This window comes from Coenobita brevimanus, chromosome 90 (assembly GCF_032717465.1).
Source record: "Coenobita brevimanus isolate Jiangsu-jjx chromosome 90, ASM3271746v2, whole genome shotgun sequence".
Lineage (NCBI taxonomy): Eukaryota > Metazoa > Arthropoda > Malacostraca > Decapoda > Coenobitidae > Coenobita > Coenobita brevimanus.
This window is the reverse complement of record NC_137043.1, coordinates 39,107,882-39,132,881: the sequence shown is the minus strand read 5'-3', so window position 1 is coordinate 39,132,881 and position 25,000 is coordinate 39,107,882. Positions and strand designations below refer to the sequence as shown.

At 47.9% G+C, this 25,000-nt stretch overlaps 1 protein-coding gene across 1 annotated transcript in view; it reads right to left on the bottom strand.

Annotated features, from left to right (window-relative positions):
* The window catches only part of LOC145411680 (uncharacterized), a 139,845-nt gene that overhangs the window by 110,273 nt on the left and 4,572 nt on the right, over positions 1 to 25,000 (bottom strand). The window contains exons 2-4 of the mRNA XM_080281686.1: positions 6,036 to 6,090; positions 5,660 to 5,814; positions 3,939 to 5,407 (exon numbers count right to left, since the gene is read on the bottom strand). Coding sequence (XP_080137812.1) covers positions 3,939 to 5,407; positions 5,660 to 5,814; positions 6,036 to 6,090 — 1,679 coding nt within the window. The remainder of the gene's footprint in view (positions 1 to 3,938; positions 5,408 to 5,659; positions 5,815 to 6,035; positions 6,091 to 25,000) is intronic.

The window sequence follows — 25,000 nt, the reverse complement described above, 5'->3', positions numbered from 1 at the left end:
TCATTCCTGCCCTTCTCTTTTTCCTTTCTTCCTCTGCTCTTATTTTCCCTCTCCTTCTCGCTTCTCCCCCTCCTCTCTTCCCCTTTCCCCTCTTTTTCCCTCCCTTTTCCTCCCCCCTCCCTTCTACCATCCCCTCCTATCCTGTTTTTATTCCTTCTTCCATCCCGTCCCTTTCCTCTTCTCTTTTTCCTCCCTTTCTCCCTCGTTTCCCTCCCCCTTACATATAACCCTTGTTCCTTCCCTCTCCCTCTCTTCTCTCGTCTATCTCGTCACATCCTTTCCCTCTTCCCTCCACTTCTTTCATCTTCCCCTCACTCTCCCTTTTCCTATTCTTTTTCCTTCCCCCCCTCTATTTATTCCTCAATTTCCTCCCTCCATTTATTTCTCAATTTCCTCCCCCTCCTCTTTTCTTGTCCCCTCTCTCTCTCTCTCTCTCACACACACACACACACACACACACACACACACACACACACACACGAGGCAAAGGCTACAAAATTATCAGTAATCGCTTCCAGTTAAAAGAAGTAAAACGTTTCCTCTTCAACCCAGCTATAAACATAAGGTACAAATTGCTCCGAGAAGTGACTAGAAGTTATTGCTAGTCACGAAGAAGTGCTATGGAAAAGATGTACAGACGCAGCAATGTCCTTTCCTGTCACTGAGCCTACAACTGACAACTCCCCAACTTGAACCCTGAGTTATATCAATAGACGAGCACTAGAATATACTGCTAGTCACGAAGAAGTGCCGTGAAAAAGATCTAGAGCCGTAGCATTGTCCTCTTCTGGCAGTGCGCTGCGTGAAACAAGCTGCAAAAGGACGAAACTCTGGGCCAGGTTAACGTGAATGACGTATAATATTTCAAGTCTATTTACATAAGTATCTGGCTTTCACATCCCAGCTAAATATGTTTATTATCTTAACGGTACGTAAATCTAACATACTGGCTCTCCATCTTCCGCCTACCATCCACTCGCTTGATGTGGTACTGTTTTTAGGTGACTTTACATACACTGACAGGCCAAATGGTTCTCTGTAGCCTTGGAAATCTTTCAGTTTTACTACGCTGGGTTGTAACCATATAACCACAAGGCGACTGGTGGTCTAATGGGTCAGGACGCTCCAACCACACACACTTGTAATTATTTATATCCGAGAGGTGGTAGGGGCTTACTTTACACAGTGCCATTCAGGGTCGAAGTAGGCTGGTCACCTTCGCCTTACATGCAGCGAGTGAGCAGTCTAGCCCCGTGACCCTACGCTCCTGATAAGATAGATATATAAAGACTAGATGATAGATAAATGACCCAATATTAGCCAGCCATGAAAGCACCAATAGGTCTGTTGTTTGATTTCCTTTGTACACACCTCCAACCTCCTCCTATTTCTTCTTCCTCCCCTCTCCTTACTTCCTCAGCCTCTCCTTCTTTCTCTTCTCTTCCTTTCTCTATTCCTCCCCTCCTCCACTTCCCATGCCACTTTCTTTCTTCTTCCCCTCTTTCTTCCCTCCACCTGACTCCTAGGTATCTCCTTACCTTCCTCCTCACTCTCTTCCCCTCTCATATTCTCTCTCTCTCTTTCTGTTCTCCCCTCCCCTTCCCTTCATATCTTCTTTCCCTTCACCCTTCCCCTTCCCTCCCCTCCCCTCCCCTCTTCTCCCATGACCTTGACCCCCATCACCTCTCCCCTCTGACCTCCAACCTCACAAACAAGACAAAAACAACAACAAAAAACAATAAAACTGTCTTCCTGTCTCAAGCTCCCGTCTCACACTGCGCTGGTTATTGTTGTTTTGTGGTTGGTGGTGAATGCTGATGCTGTTGTACTTATGACAGCTGCTGCTTGTTGCTGCTGTCTTTGTGTTTGCTGCTGTCATCGTTAATGCTGCTCGTTATGCTGCGGTGGCCGTGTGATTAGCAGTGTCAGCTAGAAAACTGCCGGACCAGGGTTGGAATCCTGGTGTGAGCAGCTGGCACCACTGGACTTAGGTGTACATTACCCTTCGTGAGCTGATGAATCAAATGAATACCGCGAGTAACACTTAGCGGAGGTAACTATGGTAACCTGGATGAGATTACTGCCCTGTATTCGTGCGTTGGTGAATCAAATGAATACCGCGAGTAACACTTGGTGGAGGTAACTATGGTAACCTTGATGATGTAACTGCCCTGTATCACACCAGGAATGTCAGTAAAAAAAAAAAAACGCAACAATCTCAAAGGCCATATTAACAGAGATGAGCACAGCAGCTAAGTGCCCCCGGGTGACTGTCCCCTCCTTTCACCTTTATAAGTAATTTTTTTCTTCTCTTCCTCCTCCTCCTATTTCTTCTTCTTCTTCTTCTGCTTCCTGCTGTTATTCTTGCCGGCTAAGACTGATAGTTGGATGCTGTTTTTGTTTTCTTGCAGGGTGCTGGCTCTCCTTGCTTTAATTTTCTCACTTTCTTTCTCTGACTTTTATTGGGCATGCTTGTTGTTCTACAGCTTATTTTTGGTCGGCTCCTCTCTCTCTCTCTCTCTCTCTCTCTCTCTCAATTATTTGAATGATTATGATGAAAGCCAGTGGGAAAAGGAGTAAAGGGACATTATGATGATGATGATGGAAAGAGAGAGAGAGAGAGAGAGAGAGAGAGAGAGAGAGAGAGAGGGCAGGAGGAAGGGAGGGGCAATTACCTTGAGTGAAAGGCAAGTGGGGAGGGGTAGGGGGAGGAGGGCAGGATGAAAGGGTGAGTTAGAGACATGGAGGTAATGAGGAGAGGCGGGGGGGTAGGGAGAAGGGGGAAGGAAAGGAGAGAGAGGGTGGGGTAGAGGTGGAGAGGGATGAAGAGGGAGGGAGGCGAGGGAGAAAGGAGAAAGTGAGAGAGCTGAGAGGTGAGAAGGAAGGATGGGAGGTATGGGAGAAAGAATATAGGGAGAGAAGTGGGAGGAAGGGAAGGGAGAAAGAATACAGGGGGAGAGGTGGGAGGAAGGGGTGGGAGAAAGAATATAGGGGGAGAAGTGGGAGGAAGGGGTGGGAGAAAGAATATAGGGAGAGAAGTGGGAGGAAGGGAAGGGAGAAAGAATATAGGGGGAGAGGTGGGAGGAAGGTATGAGAGATGAGAGAGGAATAGACGGTAGAGGGAGGAAGGAAAGGTAGGCAGGGATAAAGTTGTACAGAAAGTGAAGTAGATGGAAAGGAGGAAGATGGTAGACGAAAGAAGAGAGAGAAAGGGATGAAGAGAGGAGAGAAAGGGAAGTAGAAAGATAAGATACTGGGAGAGACAGGAGATGGCAAAACGAGGAGAGTAGAGTGAGTGAAGAGATGAGAAGCAAGGTGAGGCGGAGAGGAAGGGTAAGAAAGACTGAGGGAGGGTGAGGCAGGGAGAGGTAGAATGCGGTAGAGTGAGGCAGGTCAAAGAAATGATAGCTTTTTTATAGCTTACCTCTGACCACATCTCTCTCTCTCTCTCTCTCTCTCTCATCATAGCTCCCCTTCTCTTACGAACAATTTCACCTTAAAGCAATAACCATTTAAACAAAATAACTGAAGATATCCTTTTGAGTCAAATCACCATCACTACCGTACCACTTTAACCACCATAACTACCAAGACCACACCTACCCTAATAACAGCATCATAACTACCTCATCCACGTGAACATCTACTAAAATCCCACCACATCCACCACAATCGCACCTCACACTATAACATCTACCACAACTACCACCATCACCTGAACACCTATATACACCTGTAATTACCACAACATCCTGGACATTCATCTTAATACCTACATACTTCCACTGAATACCATAACCACAGCTACCACACTTACCTGAAGTACTATCTTCGGCCTGTATAACACCTTGATACACCAATTTACACCTGTAATTACCACAACAGCCAGGACATTCATCTTAACACCTACACAATTCCATTCACACTACCACACTTACCTGAACTACTATCGTCGTCCTGTATTGGTAGACGTGTGACTTTCCTTTTCCTGTCTAACGGCGCAGTCCTTTTCCTGGCTGTCTGTTGTCTTCTCCTGGGCGGCTGTCTTCCCTCCTTCCTCGCCTCCTCCTGCTCCTCTTCCTTTCTCTTCTCTAGATTCTCCTTGGCCTGCTGTCTAGAGAGGTGTTCCTTGTGCTCCTTAGCCTGTCTAGTTATCTGTTCCTTTATTTGTTGTGGCAGCTGGTCCTTGATTCTTTGAGGGAGCTGGTCCTTGATCTGCCTCGATAGCTGGACCTTTAGCTGGCGTGATAGTTGGACTTTTAGTTTCCTAGGCAGCTGGACTTTGGAACAGGGGTCCTCCTCCTCTTTCTCCTTGGTCTTCTTCTCCTCCTTAGCTTGGTTCTCCTTCCTCTCCTCCTCCTCCTCTTCTTCCTCAGGGGTCTTCTGCTTCTGGCGTTCCTCTTGGTCTTTGTTTGGTTCCTCTTTTGTCTGGGGCTGGTGGGGTCTTAATTTCTCCTTCTCCTTACTAAGATTATTGGTCTGCAGGCGATACTCAGACTGCTGTTGCTGTCTCTGCTTCCTGGCCTGCTGTTCCTGCTCCTGCTCCTCCTTCTGCTGCTGTTTCCTCAAGTGTTCCTGATCTCTCACTTGTTGCAGCTGGATTCTAACCTGGCGCAGCGGTGGTGGGTCTCTGGGTGTTACTGGCTGTTGTTGTTGTTCCTTGTTACTTGTTACCTGTCTCTGTGGCGGTTCCTCTGTTACCTGGTCCTCTTTGGGTCTCTGTTCCTTTCTCAGCGGAGTGGGACTGGACTCCTCTCTACTCTTCTGCTCCTTTCTCACTGACTGGAGGGTGGTTTCCTCTTTACCTCTTTGCTCTTTTCTTAATGGCTGGGTTATACTTTCCTCTTTATTTTTCTGCTCTTTTCTCAATGTCTGTGGACTGGCTTCCTCTTTAACTCTCTGCTCTCTTCTTGGCAACTGTGGGCTGCTCTCCTCTTTAACTCTTTGCTCTTTTCTCAACGGCTGGACAATGCTCTCTTCCTTGACTCTGTGTTCCTTTCTCACCGATGGTAAGGGACTGGGATTTTCTTTAAACCTCTGTTGTTCCTTTCTTAGTGGAACGAGACTGACTTCCTCCTTAGATCTCTGCTGTTCCTTTCTCAGAGACGTCGGAGTATTGGCCTCCTCCTTTGTCCTCTGTTCCTTTCTAGGTAACACTGGGCTTTCTTCCTTGGCTTTCTGTTCCTTTCTTATAGACGTGAGTGGGGTGACTTCTTCTTTACTTTTTTGTTCCTTTCTTTGTTCCTCTTTTATTCTCTGCTCCTTTCGCGATTCCTCCTTTATCCTGTGTTCCTTTCTAACCTGTTCCTTGGGCTCTTCTTTAGCTCTAGGTTGGCTTCTTACGTGTTCCTTAACTTCCTCCTTAATTTTATGTTCCTTTTTGGGCTGTTCCTTTACCTCCTCTCTCCTTTCCCTCTCAAGGTGTTCCTTAATCTCCTTCTCGTCTTCCTCTTCGTCTTCTTCCTGTTGTTGCTCTTCCTCCTCTTCTTCCTCCTCCTCCTCCTCTTCTTCTTCCTCTGGCTGTTCTTCCTCTTCTTCTTCTTCCTCCTCCTCTTCTTCTTCCTCCTCTTCCTCCTCCTCCTCCTTCTTCACCTGCTCCCTTCGCCTCTCCCTGAACTGCTTAACGCTGGATAATTGTACTTTGACAGGTTGCAATGACGGTTCAATCAACTGCTCTTCCTGCTGCTCCTCCTTAACCCTCTGCTGCTGTCCTTGCCTCTGGTGATTATGGGGGGCCTTCTGGTGATTCTGCGTCTGCTTGGTGTCCTGCTTATATGCCTGCTGAATCTGTAGGGCCTTCTGCTTAATATGATGCTGCTGGGAGAGGGGGCTATCCGTGGACCCCTCTGTGATGGTGTTAGTGGTGCAAACGGTGGCAGTGGTGGTGGTGGTGGTGCAAGTGGTGGTGGCAGTGCTGGCTGGGGGGGAGGGGGGACTGGCTGGGGGTGGTGTGGGAGGGGTGGGTGGGGGTGGGGGTGCTGGGGGAAGGGTGTGGGTGGAGTGTGGGTGGAGGTTGGTGGGTCGACTCAGGGCACTTTTTCGGCCTCGCCCCCCGGCAGGTAACACGCCGTCTCGTCGGATGTGTCGCACCTGTAAACAAACAAATAAACAAACAATCAGACAACAGGGACATGTAATAATCAATCACTAAATAGCAACAAACAATAAAACACCAATGACACTTATTTTCACAGACCACAAAAAGAGAGAGAGAGAGAGAGAGAGAGAGAGAGAGAGAGAAGCGCTAGAATTCTGATACCGGCTGTACCTACGTGGATAATTATCAGTTCTCGGAAACGGGCAGCCTAGTAAATGTTCAGGGCTTGATATGTGAGAAATACAAAAGCAAAGGCAGCGTGACAAAATAAAAAATCAAACTGCAAACAATAGATAAGAGGTAAAAAAAAACAGCGAAAACGAAAGGAACAAATAAAGGAAGGAAAGACAGGAAGAAGAGAAAAAGATGGAAGGTAGGAAAACTTGAAAGAACACAAGGAGGGAGAGAGAGAGAGAGAGAGAGAGAGAGAGAGAGAGAGAGAGAGAGAGAGAGAGAGAGAGAGAAGGGGGGGAGGGTATAAGCCAAGTTGTTTATACTCGGTCCTTAATATCGAGAATCGAAGGGGAGACTTTAGAATGCAGGTGACTCCCTCTCTCTCTCTCTCTCTCCCTCCCAGCTCTGCGTCAACACCATCAATCACAACCACCATCGCCTACCAACATTATATTCTACCACCATTTACAACCACTACCACTACTACCTATCACTTTCGCCAACTTCCAGCACACCTACCATCAATTATAGCTACCACACCTACCACCATCAGTCATCAGTACTACCATCACCAACCACCACCACTATAACTCCCTATCACTGCCTCAACTACCACCACAAACCACAATAACCACCACCAACCACAACTACCACCATCAATCACAACTACCACAACCACCACTATCTGTCACAACTACCACCACCAACCACAGCTACCACCATCATCAACCACCACTACCAGACCTCTTCCCACAACTCTTCTACAACCACAACCACAACTGCCACCACGAACCACAACTACCACAACTGCCAGCTCCCTGACGTGAGGTGTGTTAGTGTGTGTAGGGGAAGTGACAAGACGGGAGAAAGAGTGAATGACATTGGCGAGGGGGAGGGGAGGGGAGGGGAGGGGAGGGGAGGGGCGGGGAGAGGAGGGGAGGGGGAGGAGAGAAGGGAAATAATCAGTTACCACAGTAGCATAGAGGGGGAAGTGATGTGGAGAGGGAGGAAGACAGAAAAGGGAAGGTAAAAAGGGATGGAGGGGAGATAGAGGAGTGAATTCTAGAAATGGGGGAGGAAAGGGGAAGAATCAAGTGACAGGAAGGGGGAGGGGAATGAGGGAGGGGAGGAGGGGAGAGAGGGAATCCTAGAAATAAGGGGAAGAATAAGGAGACAGGGCAGGGGAGGTGAGGGGAATGAAATGACGGGAGAGGGGAGGGGGAGAGGGGAGGGAAGAGGAGAAGGAAGGAGGGAAGGGTGAAAAAGGGGGAAAGGGGAATCCAAGAAAGGGTGGATGTGAAGGAGAGGGGAGAGAGGGGGAGAGAATAATCAGGAAACAGTGTGACAGTGGAGGGAAGGGGGAAGGGGAAAGGGGTTGGAGAAGGAAAGGGGTAGGGGAAGGGGGAGGGGAAGGGGAGGGGGAAGGGGAGGTTAGACACGCGAGAGAGACATTCCTTTATAATGAGGGGACAAATTTATCCTGCCTCATGCTGTTCTTGTTGTCTTTATTGCTTGTTTGTTGTTTTACTGGATTTTTTTTTTTTTGTAGTTAACTATGTTGATAATATTAGAGGTGATGTTTTTGCTTACCTGTTGATGACTGTTTATTTTATTTTTTCCACCTGAGAGATAGATAGAGAGAGAGAGAGAGAGAGAGAGAGAGAGAGAGAGAGAGAGAGAGAGAGAGAGAGGTGGGGATGAGTAGAGAGGGGGAGAAGGTGAGGGAGGAGAGGAAGAGGAGGGGAGGGGGAGGGAAGGAGGGGGAGAAGGAGGAAGAAGATTAGCAAGGAATGCGGTAAGACTGGGGAAGGGGAGGGGAAGGGGGAGGGAGAGGAAGGGGCAGGAGGAGAGAGATACAGGTAAGAAGAGGAGGAGGAGGAAGGGAAGAGATGGGGAGGGAAGAAAGAGGCTGAAGCAAGGAAAAGAAGGGAGAGAAGGAAGGAAAAGAAGGAAAGGGAATCAGAATACAGTGAGGTGGAAAGACAAGGTATGGAGGGAGGCTGGATGAAAGGAAGGTAGGGAGGGAAGGAGAAAAGAAGAAAGGAATGGAGGGGGAAGGGAGAGAATGAATATAGAGGGAAAAAAGGGAGGGGGATGAGAAACGCCAGCGGAGAGATGGTAGAAAGGAAGGGATGGAAGGAAAACGGGCTGGGTCCAGATGATGATGATGATAGTGGTTAACTGTCCCCGCCAGCATCACCACCACAACTAAAACCACTACCACAAGCACCACACCCACCACAATCACCATAACTAAAACCTCTACCACAAGCACCACACCCACCACAACCACCACCACCACAAAAACCACAACCATCGCCACCACCACCACCACTACAACCATCACATCACCACTACCGCCACACTGTCACTACCACCACACCACAACAACTACCACAGCCTAATTAGTAACTTCCGATGTAATTAACTTCAAGAGGCGGACAAGACATAAATTGATGTGAAAATGATTTAGTAAGTCATTCAAGAAGATCGTCTTATTAATGTCTTCAATCTAATTACCTCTTCTTCTAGTTTCTCTTAATGTTACGTGACTTTCCTAAATTATTCAGCTATTTTCTTCTCGTCTGGAACAAGCTAAAAACAAACACACTGAGACACAATACAACAAGGCAAGACAAAAACTGAAAACACAGCAGAACAAAAGCCAAAGTAAAACACACACACACAAACACACACACACACACACACACACACACACACACACACACACACACACACACACACAAAGCAAATTACATGTCCGTGTTCCGTAAGGCAAAACAAAGGAAGGAAATAATATACCTTCTGTGTTACTGTTTGTTTGTTTACTGGGTGAGGGGGTACTGGGAGGAGCTGGTGCGGTACTGGTGGAGAGGTTAGTCTCTCTCCCAGTACGCAATATACCCTATCCCCTCCTCTGAAGTATAGGGGCCCGGGGCTAGGCTAAGGCAGTCCGGAAAAGACTCCATTACTCCCTTTAATTCTTCTACGTTTAATTTACGCTACAGTCTGAGGATTTATTATGTGAGATTATTTGAATATTGAAATAGGAATTGATATGAATGTGCGAAATTGTGTACTTGTAATGGAAATAATAGCACTGAACACTGTACTGAATACCTGTACTAGTAGGAGAAATAGTACTACTGAATATCTGTACACGTGATGCTACTGAGAGGGTGGTAGTGCAGTGACCAGCCAGATGACTCTCTCTCTCATTCTCAAGTCTGCCTCACTTCTTCCTACATTTCTTTCTTCCTTCAGTTCCTTACTTCCTTCCCTCTTCCTTTTTCTCCTTCTCTTCCTCTTTCCCTCCTTTCTTTTGTCCCTCCTGCTTGCTGTTCTATGCTCATTTACTTAATTAAAAAAAGTAACAGTATCTAGTAATGTTAAATTCGGATCACGCCGTTTGGTTCGCTAGGTCTGTGTGCTCTGTGTATACCTGCAATTTCTTAAGAGAGAGAGAGAGAGAGAGAGAGAGAGAGAGAGAGAGAGAGAGAGAGAGGTTACCCACAAAGCCACACCCCACCGCAAACTTCCACCCATGTGTACGTGTGTGTGCATGTGTGTGTTTCTGTTCGTGTGCATCTCCGTCGGGGTGTACACGTGTGAGTGGTTGCGGTTGAACGATCCGGTCTGGTGTGTGTGTGTGTGTGTGTGTGTGTGTGTGTGTGTGTGTGTGTGTGTGTGTGTGTGTGTGTGTGTGTGTGTGTGTGTGTGTGTGTGTGTGTGTGTGTGTGTGTGTGTGTGTGCTTTTATGCATACTATAAACATGTATATGGTATGCAGGTATATGTTTGTCTGTCTGTATGCATGTGTGTCTGCTTATTCATTTCTTTGTATATGTATGTATGTGTACGTGTATACAGCATGTATGTGTGTATTTGTGTGCATCTTCCCAAGTACAAGCACATATACACCCCATTCAACACTGTATGCGTGTGTATGCAGGACTCATGTACGCGTGTGTATCAGTCTCCATGTACGCGTGTATACCTGCCAGCGTGTGCACCTGTACGTAGGGGGAGGGGGGTGCGAGGATATGTCGGTGACGTGACATATCTCGCTTTAATGGCGGTATTACTGCAGGGGAGGAGGGGAGAGAGGAGGGGGAGATGAGAGGGAAGGGGGAAAGGGGGAGGCTTGGGAGGAGGAGGAGAGGGAAGGGGAAGGGAGGGAGGAAAGGGAAGGGAAGGTGGAGAGGGAAGAAGGGAAGGGGAAGATATGGGGAAGAGAAGGTAAGGGAAAGTGAAGAAAATGCGGGAAGAGGAAGTAGATGGGGGAGGGGAGGAAGGGAAAGGAAGAACAGGGGGCAGGAAGGAAAACAGCTGACGATTATGAGAGGAGGGGGATACGTGGTACGAAGAGGAGGGGAAGGGGGGGTAGAAAGGGGGGGGAAAGGCATGAAGATGATGAAAAAAGAAGACAACAGAAGAAAGAAGAGAATAAAGACAGTGTTATACAGCGAGCACAATAACCACCACCAAAAAGCAACCACAACTACCGCCACCATAAATAACCACAACTACCAATAACCACAATTACCGACAGCACTAACTACCACAGCCTCCATCACAACCACAACCACAACTACCAATAACCACAATTACCGACAGCACTAACTACCACAGCCTCCATCACAACCACAACACCCACCCTCCACCACCATCACAATAACAACCACCCCCTCCACCACCAGCACCACAAACAACCACATCCTCCACTACCACCACAGCACACAACCTTCCACCCCAGACCGTCCACTTTAAAGCAACACCAAGGTTCTAATTTTATCATAACTTTCAGCATTATTTAACACTGTCTCCCCTCCCTCTGCCCCTCTCCCTTCCTCCTGCCTCTTCCTTCCCTCTCCCCCTCTCTCCTTGTCTCTTCCCTCCATCTCCCCTCTCATTCTTCCTCCTTTCCTCTCTCTCCCTACTCTTAGCTCTTGATTCTCTCCCCTCCCCTCCTTCCCCTATCTCTCTTTCTCTCCACTTCTTACTTCCCCTGTGCCTCTCCTCTGTTCTACCCCTTCTCTTTTCTTCACCTCCACCTCTCCTTTCCTTGCTTTCTCCTCCCTCCCCTCTTCTATCTCCTATATCTGTTACCTCCTCTCTCTTTCTCTCTTCCCCTGTCCTTCACTCTCGCTTCTTTTTCCTCTTTCTTCCCCTGTACTACTGCTCTTTTCCCTTTCCTTCCCGTACTTACTCTCTCCCCTTCAACCTATCCTCCCTCCTCCTTCACCCCTCTTCTTCCGCCCCATCTCCCTACCTTTTGACTCTCTCCTTTCTTTACCCCCCCTTGTATCACACACTCCTCCTCTCCTCTCCTCTTTTCTTCTCTTCTCCAAATACATCTTCATTTTAGCACACATGCTATTCACATATTTTTTACGTCAGAACAATTTACATAAATGACATACAGCTTTAACATGACATAATGCTCCTTAATATTCTCTCTTGGGCTTGGTACACACACACACACATACGAGAGAGAGAGAGAGAGAGAGAGAGAGAGAGAGAGAGAGAGAGAGAGAGAGAGAGAGAGAGAGAGAGAGAGAGAGAGAGAGAGAATTTTATTAATGTGTACCACAGTCATTCAACACACACACCGTTACACAACACTGGCAATACTATTAAACGTTTCCTGCTGATACGCTTTATACGTTTCTCACAACAACGTTTTCCTATCTACGTAGTTACATCCCTTTTACTCTAACCTGATCAATAACTGCCATCTCTCCATCTTGAATACTGAGCCGCAGCAACTGGTTAGCAACGGATTATCCCTCGAATATGATGCTTGTCACGAAGAAGTGCTATGGAAATGGTGTAGAGCCACTGTCCTGTTTTATTCTGTCAGTGAGCTACGTGAAATAAACTGCAAAAAGGACGAAAATTCTGGTAAAGGTAAGGAAAAAGAATCATGGTCTGTCACAGCTTACGGTGGAGGTGGTGGTCAAGTGGAAAAAGAAACGGTCCCCTGTCTAAATGGGAGTGAGTTCGATCCCGGGCTGGAGCTGACACACACAAACACACACTCTCTCTCTCTCTCACTCACACACACAAAAACGGTATGACAAGGCACACACGACTATTGACCTCACGGTGACGCGACATTGCAACCGTCCCCTGCCAATCCCCCTTCTCCCCTCTCTTTATCCCCTGTTTTCTCCCCCTCTCCTCTTCTCTCCCCTCTTCTCCCCTCCTCTTGTCTCTCTCCCCCTTCCCTCCTTTCCTTTTCTAGCCACGATTTTCTCTTCCTCTCTTTTTATTCTCTCCATCCCCTTGCTCTTCCCCCCCCCCTCTCCTGACCTACACTTAACGAATCATCTCCTCTCTTCTTCCCTCCTCCTCTTCTCTCCTTTCCCTTCTCCTCCTGTCCTTTCCCTTTCCCTCCTCAGCTTTCTTTCCCTCTCCACTCCTTTCCTTTCTCTCCCCTCCACCTCATATTCTTCCATCCTTCCTTGTCCTTTCTCTCCATTCCCTCTTCTCTCCTTTCCTTTCCTCCCTCCCTCTCCCCCCTTTGCAACCCCTAGCAACTCCCTGCAGTGACGTCACGAAGGAAGGGGAAGGGGGATGGGGAGGAGGAGGAGTGTGGGAAGGGATAAGGAAAGGGGGAATGGACGGGGAGAGGGGAAGTGAGAAGGGAGAGGGGGTGGAGAAGGGGAGAGGGATAAGGGTAGGGGGGAGAGGGATAAGGGTAGGGGGGAAAGGGAGGGGGAAGGGTCTTGTGGATCATCTTTCAACAGCCACGTTAAATAATCAAGGGGCTTAATTCTGAATACGGGGAGGGGGAGGGGGAGGGAGGTGTGGGAGGGGGGAAAGAAGAGAATGAGGGATGCGTGGGGGGGAGGGTATGAGGTAGGGAACGAAAGATGAAAAGGATACAGTAAGGGGAAGGAAACAGGGGAAGAGAAAATAAAGGGGGAGGGAAAGAAATGAGGAAGGAAAGATAAAGGAGAGGGAAGCTAATAAAGCGGACGATGAAGGAAGAAGACAGATGGAAGAGGAGAGAAGAGAATGGGAAAAAGGAAGGAGAGAAAAAAGGCAGACGGAAGTAAATGGGGGAAGACAAAGAAAGGAAAAGAAGAAGTGGAGAGAATAAATTGGGAAAAGGGGATGGAAAGGTTAACAAGGAGAGAGGGAAGAAGAAAATGATAAGGAAGTGAGGGGGGAGGGGGAAGAATGAGGCGGGGGAAGGAAGAAGAGGAACTAAGAAGGGAAAGGGGTGTGAAGGCAGGTCAGATAATGATGGGGATTAATTCTGAAGACTGAGTGACGTGGGGGACAAGTGGTCTGGGGAGAGGGTGAGGGGGAGAAGGAAAGATGTAGGGGAGACGGAGGGGGGAGGGTGAAGGAGTGCTGATGGGAAGGGAGGGTGGGGGAGAAAAAGAGGGAGGGGGAGGAATGGGAGAACAGAAAGAATATAGAGTGAGAAAAGAAAGGGAGAGGATAGGGTAGGAGATGAGAGAGAGAATAATGAGGGGAAGGGAGGGGTTGGGGACAGGACGGGAGGGAAGGCAAGTGCTGCTCGCCTATGTCGTGCTGCTGTGCTGCTCTGTTGCTACCGGCACCTCTATCATGTGTGGAGATGAAGCTGAGGTGTGGAGAAGACAAGAGCAAAGTGAGGTGTGGAGAGGAAAAGAGGAGAAGTGGGAAGAGGGAAGGACAGAGAAAGGAAGAACAGCAGAGGGGAAGGAAGACAGAAAGGAGGGGAGGGGAAGAGTGGAGAGGGGAAGGACACAGAGGGAGGGAGAAGAGGGAGTTGCGGATATCAACAGGAATGGGAGAGGGAGAGGAGACGGCAGGGGGTTGTGGGAGAGAGAGGGGGAAGACAGGGGGAAGTTGTGGGAGAAGGAGGGGGGAGGAGGGGAGGGGGAGAACCGGTGTGGAAGGGGACGAAGGATATGACCGGAGTACGAACTGGTAAGGGGAGGGGAGGGGAGGGGAGGGGAGGGGAGAGGGGCAAGAGGAGAGGAGAGGAGAGGTGAGGACAGGAGAGGAAGAGGGGAGGTGAAGGGAGGGGAGGGGAGAGGGGCAAGAGGAGAGGAGAGGAGAGGAGAGGTGAGGACAGGAGAGGAAGAGGGGAGGTGAAGGGAGGGGAGGGGAGAGGGGCAAGAGGAGAGGAGAGGAGAGGAGAGGTGAGGACAGGAGAGGAAGAGGGGAGGTGAAGGGAGGGGAAAGGGAATAGGAGAGAGGTGATCAAAGAAGGAATGGAATGTGAGAGAGAGAGAGAGAGAGAGAGAGAGAGAGAGAGAGAGAGAGAGAGAGAGAGAGAGAGAGAGAGAGAGATGATCCAAAGTACAAAATAATCCCAGTACCTCAATCAGTACCAAAAAACAAAAAAACAAAACAAAAAAAATCTCACATCTAACACACACACACACACACACACACACACACACACACACAAACACGCCATTCTAAATCCATTTTCTATTTCACTTTCATCTTTTTCACCTCCATTTAATCCCCATCTCTTTTAACAGCTCTCCCGGGGATTTATTTAATAAGTTTGAGAGATTAATATGTTTTGTGTTTATCTATTTATCTATCCACCTATTTATTGATTTATCTGTTTATTTGTGTATTCATTTATTTATTTCAAGGGGATGGGTAAATGGATTATTATTATTTCTTTGCTTCGTTCTGTCAATTATTTCATCTATTGGTATTTGTAAGTTTTAATCTCTCTCTCTCTCTCTCTCTCTCTCTCTCTCTCTCTCTCTCTCTCTCAAACACAGCACAGGAGTGGTTGTGAAACGTTACGAAATAGTGAAATGGTTGTACAAAGGTATGGTAGGATATGGTATAAGAGCATTGGGTATGGTATGGTAGAGTATAGCGGGGTTTGGTAAGGCAGAAGTATGACAGGGTATATGGTATGGCAGAGGATGACATATTGCGGCGGAGAATGACAGGGCATGGCTAAGTATGAGATGGCAGTGTATGGTATGGTATGGCAGGGTGGTGGTGAAGGTGTGGGAGGGTATGGTAGGGTATGACAGGGAATGGTAGGTAGGGTATAGTAGTGTGACACAGAATGTGGTGTGGTATGGTGTGGTGTGGTATGGTATGGTATGGCAGGATGAGGGTGTAGAAAGGTATGGCAAGGGTTGGCTGGAGTCCAGGATGGGAGTGGCATCAATCAACTACCAACATTCCATCATCCACCACTACTACCACCATCCACCATGGTACCACAATTCACCAGCCTTAGCACCATTCATCACTACTACCACAACTACCACCACCCATCACAACTATCACCCATCATCCACAACTACCACCACCCACCAAAACCACCACAATCCACCACAACTACCACCATTTTGCTATTTTGATTTTAGTGGCGTAGAAACATTCAATTTACGTAAATGGGAATAGACAAGAGAGGAGAAGAGAGAAGAGGGTAGGGAAAAAGAGGAGGAGAGATTTGACAAAGACAAGTGAAGGGAAGAGAAGAAACGAAGAGGAAAAAATGAAAATTGAGAAGAGATGCCGGAAGAATGCATGAGGGAGGAGGGGAGAGGAGGGGAAGGGAGTGAAGAGGAGTAGAAAAAAAGGGGAGGCTGAGGAAGGAGGGGAGGGGAGGGGAGTAAACATAACAGACGAGAAAAGAAGAGAAGAGAGGGGAGAGAGAGAAGAAAGAGGAGAGGAAGGGGAGGAGGGCAAGAGACAAATGAAGAAGGGAAAAGAAAAGGAAGACAAGAAGAATAAAAGAGAGGTTATAAGATACTGCCCCTTCCTCTAACTTCATTATCCTTTACACTATTATCTACCGACTGATCTACTTACAAGACCTACCTACACACCAACCAACCTCCATATATATTCCAACCTATTTAGCCTACTTACCTCCATCTGTCTATCGTTACCCAATGACATCTATTAGCCCACCTACCAACCACCTTACTTACCCATCAATATCCCTACCAACCTACCTACCTACTCACCTACATACACATCTACCTGCTTGCCTACCTACCTACCAGCCACCTTACTTACCCACCAATATCCCTACCAATCTACCTAACTACTCACCTACCTACACATCTACCTGCTTGCCTACCTACCTACCAACCACCTTACTTACCCACCAATATCCCTACCAGTCTACCTAACTACGTACTAACCTACTTAACTACCTAGGTCTCATTTTATCTACCAACATTCCTACCTTCCTTTCTACCTACCATACTCTCTCCCACTTTCCTACCAACTACCCAACCTATCTACCTACCTACCTAACACACTCCCTCCCTCTTCCTACTACCTACGTGAGTGTACCCCAAGTCATTCGTCTGAAGTCTGTATTCAAAGGGGCTGAAGTGGAGAGAAGAGGAGGGGAGGGGAGGAGAAGGGGAGTGAAGTGGGGAGGGGAGGGGAGAGAAGAGGAGAGGAAGGGTGAAGTCGGGAGGAGAGAAAAGGGGTGAACTGGGGAGAGGAGAGGAGAAGACAGGTGAAGAGGGGAAAGAAGAGTGTTGAAGTGAGGAGAGGGGAGGGGGAATGGAGAAGAGGGGTGAAGTGGGGCGCGGAGCGGGGAGGAGAGAGAGGAGAGGAAAAGAGAGGAGAGGTGATGAGAGGAATGGAGAGAGTAGAGAGAAAATCGAGGTAATGAAAGAGAAGAGAGACAAAGAGGGAGAATAAATGAAGGAGAAAATGAAAAGGGAAAAAGAGACGGTGAGATACTGAGGGTGAGTAATGAAGAAAAAGAGAGAGAGAGAGAGAGAGAGAGAGAGAGAGAGAGAGAGAGAGAGAGAGAGAGAGAGAGAGAGAGAGAGAGAAGGGTGTGTCAAGGTCAAAGGTGGACACTACCACGCCCGAGAGAGAGAGAGAGAGAGAGAGAGAGAGAGAGAGAGAGAGAGAGAGAGAGAGAGAGAGAGAGAGAGAAACTACCTGCATCTGTAATTTCCACACTCCCTAAGAGCCACCATATTTGGACACGCACACATGTACACACGCACATGACTACAAACCGCACACATGCCCTCAAACACGACAAGACACACACACGCACATGATGATGGGCACATTCTCACATACAGATTCACACACACACACACACACACACACACACAAAGTAGAAATGTGACTAAGGAAAAGATGGAAGAGGAAGAGGAATGAGGAGGAAAATGGAGAGAGAAGAGAAGAGAAGAAGAGGAAGAAACAGAGGGAAGGAGGAAGAGAAGGAAAGGAGGAGGAGGAGGAAGAATGAAATAATATGATCAAGGAAGTGTGTACCAAAATATCAATATGACAGGTGTGTTATCAGTACGCAGGTGTGGACGATGAGGAAGAGGAGGATGGATGGATGGATGATGATGATGATGATGAAGAGAAGAAGGATGGATGGATGGATAGATGATAATGATGATGATGAAGAGGAGGAGGATGGATGGATAGATGATAATGATGATGATGAAGAGAAGGAGGGTGGATGGATGGATAGATGATGATGATGATGATGAAGAGGAGGAGGGTGGATGGATGGATGGATAGATGATAATGATGATGATGAAGAGAAAAAGGATGGATGGATGGATGGATGATGATGATGATGATGATGATGATGATGATGATGAAGAGGAGGAGGGTGGATGGATGGATGGATAGATGATAATGATGAAGAGGAGGAGGGTGGATGGATAGATGATAATGATGATGATGAAGAGAAAAAGGATGGATGGATGGATGGATGGATGATGATGATGATGATGAAGAGGAGGAGGATGGATGGATAGATGATGATGATGAAGAGGAGGAGGATGGATGGATGGATGATGATAATAATCTTGATCACCGTCTTCCACACTGCAAGGCAATTATTCTGTGTGTTTGCAACACTAATGAAGATAGTGGTGAGAGAGAGAGAGAGAGGAAGAGAGAGAGAGAGAGAGAGAGAGAGAGAGAGAGAGATGCGTGCTGTATGTATGTGATATAGCGTACACTGAAAAAGAAATTCTCTCTCTCTCTCTCACTGTCTGGAGTCTGTCTGTGGCAACAAGTGGCCTACTGTTTCAATATTTGGACAGAGATTGGCTGTTCTAGACCCCCTTCCCCTTCCTCCTCTTCTTCCTCCTGTCCTTCTCTTTCCTTTCCTTCCCCTTCCCCTCCGTCTCCTTCCCCTTCCCTCCTTATTTCCACCCTTCGCTCATTCCTCCTTCCCTTTCCTCTTCTCTCTCATTCCTTTCCCATCTCTTCTTTCCCCCTTCATGACTTTTCCTCTTTCTCTTCCCCTCTCACCTCTTCCTCTCCTCTCTTTTCTCTTCTCTTCCACCTCTCCATTTCTCTCCTCTTTCACTTTTCTTTATGGTACTGATAATTCAAGGTAGTGGTGGCTGTTTTGGTATGTGGTAGCTGTGATGATTGTGGTAGTGGTAGTTGTGGTAACAGCTGTGGTGGCTATGGCGATTGCGGTAGCTGTGGTAAAGACAATGGAAGGAAAGTCAACCCTTCCACAGCTTCCACACTTCTGATCTCCCCGATTGTCTTTCATTCCTCCTTTTACTCTTTCTTCCATTCTTTCTCATTCCTTCCATGTTCTATTCATTCTATCCTTCCTTCATTCCTTCTTCTATTCCATCCTTCCTTCATTCTTTTAAACAAATTATTCCTTCCTACCTTCACTCCTACTATTATTTCCTCCTTAACTCTTTCATTTATTTTTCCATTAAGTTCCTCCATTCTTTCTCTGTTTATCCTCCGTCCCCCCCCCCTCGTCATTCTTCGTTCCCGCCCTCTATGCTTGCCTTCCTTCCTTCAATTACTTCCTCTTTCTTTCCTTCCTTCCTTCCCCCTCTCCCATCTTCCTTCCTCTCTCCTCCTTCCTTCCGGCCTCCCATCGTTCCTCCCTCCTGTCCACTTGTCTCCTTATCTCCCTCCCTCATCTCGTCCATCCTTTGTTCTCCCTCTATCCTCCCACATCTCTCTCTCTCTCTCTCTCTCTCTCTCCCTCTCTCTCTCTCTCTCTCAAACCTCTTTCCTTTCCTAATTCTCTTTATATAAATCTCCCCTTTTCTCCCTCCCTTCTCTTCTACCTCCTTCCCTCTCTTTCTCCTTCCCTGCCTCCATCTCTCCTTCCTTTCCCTCCCTCCTTCTTTCCTTTTTTTCTTCCTTTCTTTCCTCTTTCCTTTCCTCCCTCCCCCCTTTCACTCTTCCCATCTCTCTCTCCTTTCACTCCGTCTCCCTCCTCTTTTCCCTCCTTCCTTCCTTCTCTCCCTATTTCTTTACCTCGTTCAGCATCCAGGGACCTGACCTTATTATCCTTCACTAGCAAAGGGAGGGAGGGAGGGAGAGAAGGAGGAAGGAAGAGTGAAAATGATTGAAAAAAGGAGAAGGGGGGAGGAGGGATGAGTGAAGGATGGAAAATGAGGAGGAAGGAAAGAAGAGAAAGAAAAAAAGAACGAGGAAGGAGGGAGAGGAGGAGGAAGAGAGGGAAGGAAGGAGGAATAAGGGAGGGAGAAAATAAAATATGAAGGGACAGAAGGAGGGGAAGGAAAATGAATGAGAGAGAGAGAGAGAGAGAGAGAGAGACAGAGAGAGAGAGAGAGAGAGAGAGAGAGAGAGAGAGAGAGAGAGAGAGAGAGAGAGAGAGAGAGAGAGGTGACCTGAATACAGCATTTCAGGCGACAGACATGAATAGGAACCCAGCTGTCGAGATACCCCTTCCCCCTCCCCTTCCCCTACCCTCCCCTTTTCCCCCTACCCTTCCCTCTCCTCCTTTCGTTCCTCTTTCTCCCTTCCCCCTCCTCGTCCCTTCATCTTTTCCCTCTCCCTAACCCTCTTCTCCCACCATTCCATCCTTCTTCCCTCCACTCATTTACCTTTCCTACTATCCTCTTCCTCTTTTTCTTCCTTCCCTCCCTCTCTTCCCTACCATTTCTCTCCTTCTTCCCTTCCACGTTCTAACTCCCTTTCCCTTCATCCCTCCTTCTCTATATCATTTTCTTCACTACCTCCCCCTCCCTCCCTCCCTCCCTCCCTCTCTCTCTCTCTCTCTCTCGTCACTCCTTTCTTGCATATCACCACAAATCTCTCTTGAGCCCCAGTCACTTAGTCTAAAGAAGAAAGGAAAGAAAGAAGCAAGGAAGGAAGGACGGAGCGACGGAATGAATGAAGGAAGGAAGGAAGGTGAGAGGGAAGGATGAAAAGAGGACAAGGAAGGAAGGAAAGACGGAAGGAAAGAGGGTGGGAAGAAGGGAAAAGAAAATAAAGAAAAGTGGAAAGAAAAGGAGGAGGCGAAAGAGGAAAGGACAGAAAGAGAGAATGAAGGAAGGAAGAAAAGACAGAGATAGACGGATAGACGAGTGGATGGATGGATGGAAGGATGGAGAGAGGGTTATTTTAAAGTGCTCAGCCGTATTGGTCTGTCTCTCATCATCAACCAAAGCCTTGCCTCTCTCTCTCTGTTCCTCTCTTCTCTTTTACTTTCCTCCTTCCCTCATTCTTCTCTCCCTCCCTCCCACCTCCTTTCTCTCCTCCCCTTCCCTCCATTCTTTCCACCCTTCCCTCCCTCCTTTCTCTCCACCGTTTTCTCCATCCCTCCTTTCTTTATACCCCTCTCTCCCTCCCTCCCTCCTTTCCACCCCTTCCTTCTCCATTTTCTCCCTCTCTTCCTTCCCTCCCTCCTTGTTCTTTCTCTCCTCCCCTTCCTCCCTTCTTTATCTCCAACCCTCTCTCCATCCCTCCTTTCTCTCCACCTCCCTCCTCCTTTCTCTCCCTCCCTCCCCCCTCGTCTCGTCTCAATAGCTTCTCTTACATAACCTTACATCTTTAAGAAACTTCAAGGATATTTTTACGAAAGAAGACGAGCTTGCCGATTGTGGTTGATTGTGGCTGATTGTGGTAGCTGTGGCTGACGGTGGTGGTAGTTGTGGTTGATGGTGATGGTAAATGTACTAGTGGTAGTAGCTGTGGTTAAAGGCGGTAGTTCTGGTTTATGATGCTAGCTGTGGTTGACGATGGATGACAACCAGCCTAACCCAAGCCAACCCAGCTAACCCAAACCCAACCCAACCAAACTCAACCCAACCCAACCTAACACTACCCAATTCAACCCAACCTAAACCTATACAACCCAACCTATCTCTACCCAACCCAACCTCTTCCCAAACCAACCCAAACTAACCTAACGTAACCCAACCTAATTCATCCCAACTTACTCTTCATAAACAAGATACGAAAAAAAAAAAACTTTCACAGTTCCCCCCAAAAAGAAAATCAGAGTTCCATAATATTACAATACACACACACACACACACACACACACACACACACACACACAATTATATATCTACACAAAATTTATTATCAGATCTACACAAAATTTATTATCAGATATCCTTCACAGTCACTTCGGGTATGTGAATGGATGGTGGCCTACCTATAAAAAATAAATATATAAATAAAATGTTGGTTATTGATGATGGTGGTTGTGGTGATGGCAGTGGTTGTGGTGATGGCAGTGGTTGTGGTGGTGGCAGTGGTTGTGGTGGTGGCAGTGGTTGTGGTGATGGCAGTGGTTGTGGTGATGGCAGTGGTTGTTGTGGTAGTGGTAGTGGTGATGGCAATGGTTGTGGTGATGGCAAAGGTAGTGGTGGCGGCAATGGTAGTGGTGATGGCAATGGTAGTGGTTGTGGCAGTGGTAGTGGTGGTGGCAGTGGTTGTGGTGATGGCAAATGTAGTGGTGGTGGCAGTGGTAGTGGTGGTGGCAGTGCTGGTGGTAGTGGAGGGTGAGGTAAGGGTCATGACGCTACCAAGTAACCAAGACAACCACCCCTAGCCTCACCACACCTCCCATCACCACTACCACAGCTACCACCACGACCATTATCATAACTACCACAAATACAACACCACCCTAAAACCCCTACCACCACCACAATTACCACCATTACAACAACTACCACCACCACAATTTACACCATCACGACCACCACATTTACCACCACCACCACTCCAAAACAACTACCACACCTACCACACTACCTGGCCTGACTACCTTAACCACCACCTACTCCCAGCCTCATCTCTATCTTCATCACACCACCCAGCATCCAACTACCACCATCACCACAACCACAACTACCACATGTTCAAGTTTCACCATCTCAGCTACCACCACATTCATACGGGAGGGCAGGAGAAAGCAAAAGGATGCAGAGGAGAGGCAGGGTAAGGTAGGCAGAGAGAGGGAGACTGGGACAGGGTGAGGCAAGGAGAGGCAGGGTAAGACAAGGATGAGGCAGTGAGACATGGGGTGAGGAAAGGGGAGACTGAAGCAAGGCATGTGGAGGGAAAGAGAGGTAGGGTAAGGCAAAAGGAAAGGAAGGGGAGGCAGTGAGTGGCAGAGTGAGGCAGTAAGAGGCAGGGTGAGGCTGAAGTAAGGGAAGGGAGGCAGGGTAAGGCTGAAGCAGGGGAAGGGAGGCAGGGTAAGGCCTCAGACTCACTGCTTTTACTATGTAAATTGAGAGGGAACTCATGAATATGTGTGAGTGGCAGGGGAGGGGAGGGGAGGGAGGGGAGATGGGAGGGAAGGATAGAGAAGGGGGAAGGGAGGGGAGAGGGGAAGAAATGGGAGAAGAGAAGAAATGGGAGATGGGAAGGGAGGGGAGAGGGGAAGAAATGGGAGATGAGAAGGGGAGGGGATGGAGAGGAGAAGGGAGAAAAAGGGCGGTAGTCACGAAAGGCAAAATAAAGGGAGTCATGAGGGGAAAAAGGGAGACTTTGGAAAGGGAAATGGGAAGAAGAGGACGAGAGGGAAGACAGAGGAGAAGGGAGGGAGAACAAGAGGGAGGGGGGACAGGGAGAAGAAAGTAAAGAAATGGGTAGGGGAGAGAGGAGAGAGTGAGAAAGGAAATGGAAAGGGATGCAGGTGATAACAGGGAGAGGAGAAGGGCAGGGGAAGGGGAAAGGGCAACGAGGACGGAGAGAAAATATATGAGACGGGAAAGTGGGGAAAAAACGAAATAGAAAAAAGCGAAAATAAACGAGAAAAACTGAAAATAAAGGAGTGGAAGGGAGGGAAGAGGGAGAGGAGGGGGAGAGAGAAAAAAAATAGAGATGAGAGGATGGAAAATTTCACGAAGAGGAAGAGGGGAGGGAAACAAGGACGGAAAAAGACAAAATATGGAGAGAAGAAATGGGAACAATTAATAACTGAAAAAATACGAAAAACAGAAAACAATAATAGTAATAATCTTCTAAACAGTAGTAATAATAATGACAATATAAATAATAAAATCAGGAGAGAGAGAGAGAGAGAGAGAGAGAGAGAGAGAGAGAGAGAGAGAGAGAGAGAGAGAGAGAGGAGGAAATTGAATGTAAACTGTGAAGTGAATGGATTGATGCAAAGGGGAAGGAAGAGGGGAGACAGAACGAGGAGGGAAAGGGAGGGAAGGGAAGGGAAGGGAAGGAGGGGAAGGGAGAGGGAAGGGAGAGGGAAGGGAAGGGAAGGGAGGGGGAAGGGAAGGGAGAGGGAAGGGAAGGGATGGGAAGGAATATGGAGAGAAAGGAAGGGGTGACATATCCTAACAGTAACCATTCTCTCGCTCTCTCTCGTCCTACTCAATCCCTTGTCTCGTCTGCGTCTCGTACTCTGTCCCCCCCCCTCTCTCTCTCTCTCTTAACTTTCCTACCAAGTTACCTACCAATCACTACACACACACACACACACACACACACACACACACACACACACACACACACACACACACACACACACACACACACACACACAACTTGGTATGACCTTGAAGCGCCACCAAACTCTCAAGATTCAGACAAGTACTTTTTACGTTTCCTGTGTGTGTGTGTGTGTGTGTGTGTGTGTGTGTGTGTGTGTGTGTGTGTGTGTGTGTGTGTGTGTGTGTGTACGTCCCTCAACTCCCTCCCCATCCCCCCAAAGGAAGACAGTTGATTACAGATTACAACACAATAAAATCTATCGTATTTAACCGGATTGCACAGCTTAAAGTGGAGCTCTGGGAACGACGGGATGGAAGCGTGATTAGTGTGTGCTGTGAATATTAATGTCTCGCTTGGTTATTTGCCACGGCTTAATAAATCAGTGTAATTCTCTCCCTCTCACACCTGTATTTCTCTCTCTCTCTCTCTCAGGTTTTTCCTTTACAGACACCCACATCCACACAAATTACACACACACACACACACACACACACACACACACACACACACACACACACACACACTTCCCACGCACCCAACCTCCTCCCCTCCCCCTTCCCTAACACCCACACACTCTTTCTCCTCCCCACATTTCCTCCCTTCTCCTCCCCACTTCCTCTCCCCTCCCCTCATACCTACCCCTTGTCCTAATTCTTCCCCTCCCCTCTTTATCCCTCCCCCCTTCCCTTCCCCCTCTTCCTCTCCCCTTCCTGTTCCTTATTCTCCACTCCCCCCTTCTCCCTGCTTCTCCCATTCCATTCCATATTTTCCCAGTCCTTCCTTTCACACCCCTCCCCTCCCTCTTCCCTTCCTTCATATCCTTTCTTTTCTTCTCCTTCCCTCCCTCTTTCTCTTCTACCTCATTTTCAGCCACCCCTCCTCTCTCTCTCTCTCTCTCTCTCTCTCTCTCTCTCTCTTACCTTCCCCTCTCTCATTTTTCATCTCCCCTCCCTCTCATTCTTCCCTCCCCTCCCTCCCCCCTCTGCGTGTCGTGAGAGGGTGACATAATGTTGGTTAAAGTCACTGCTTGCGTGCCTGT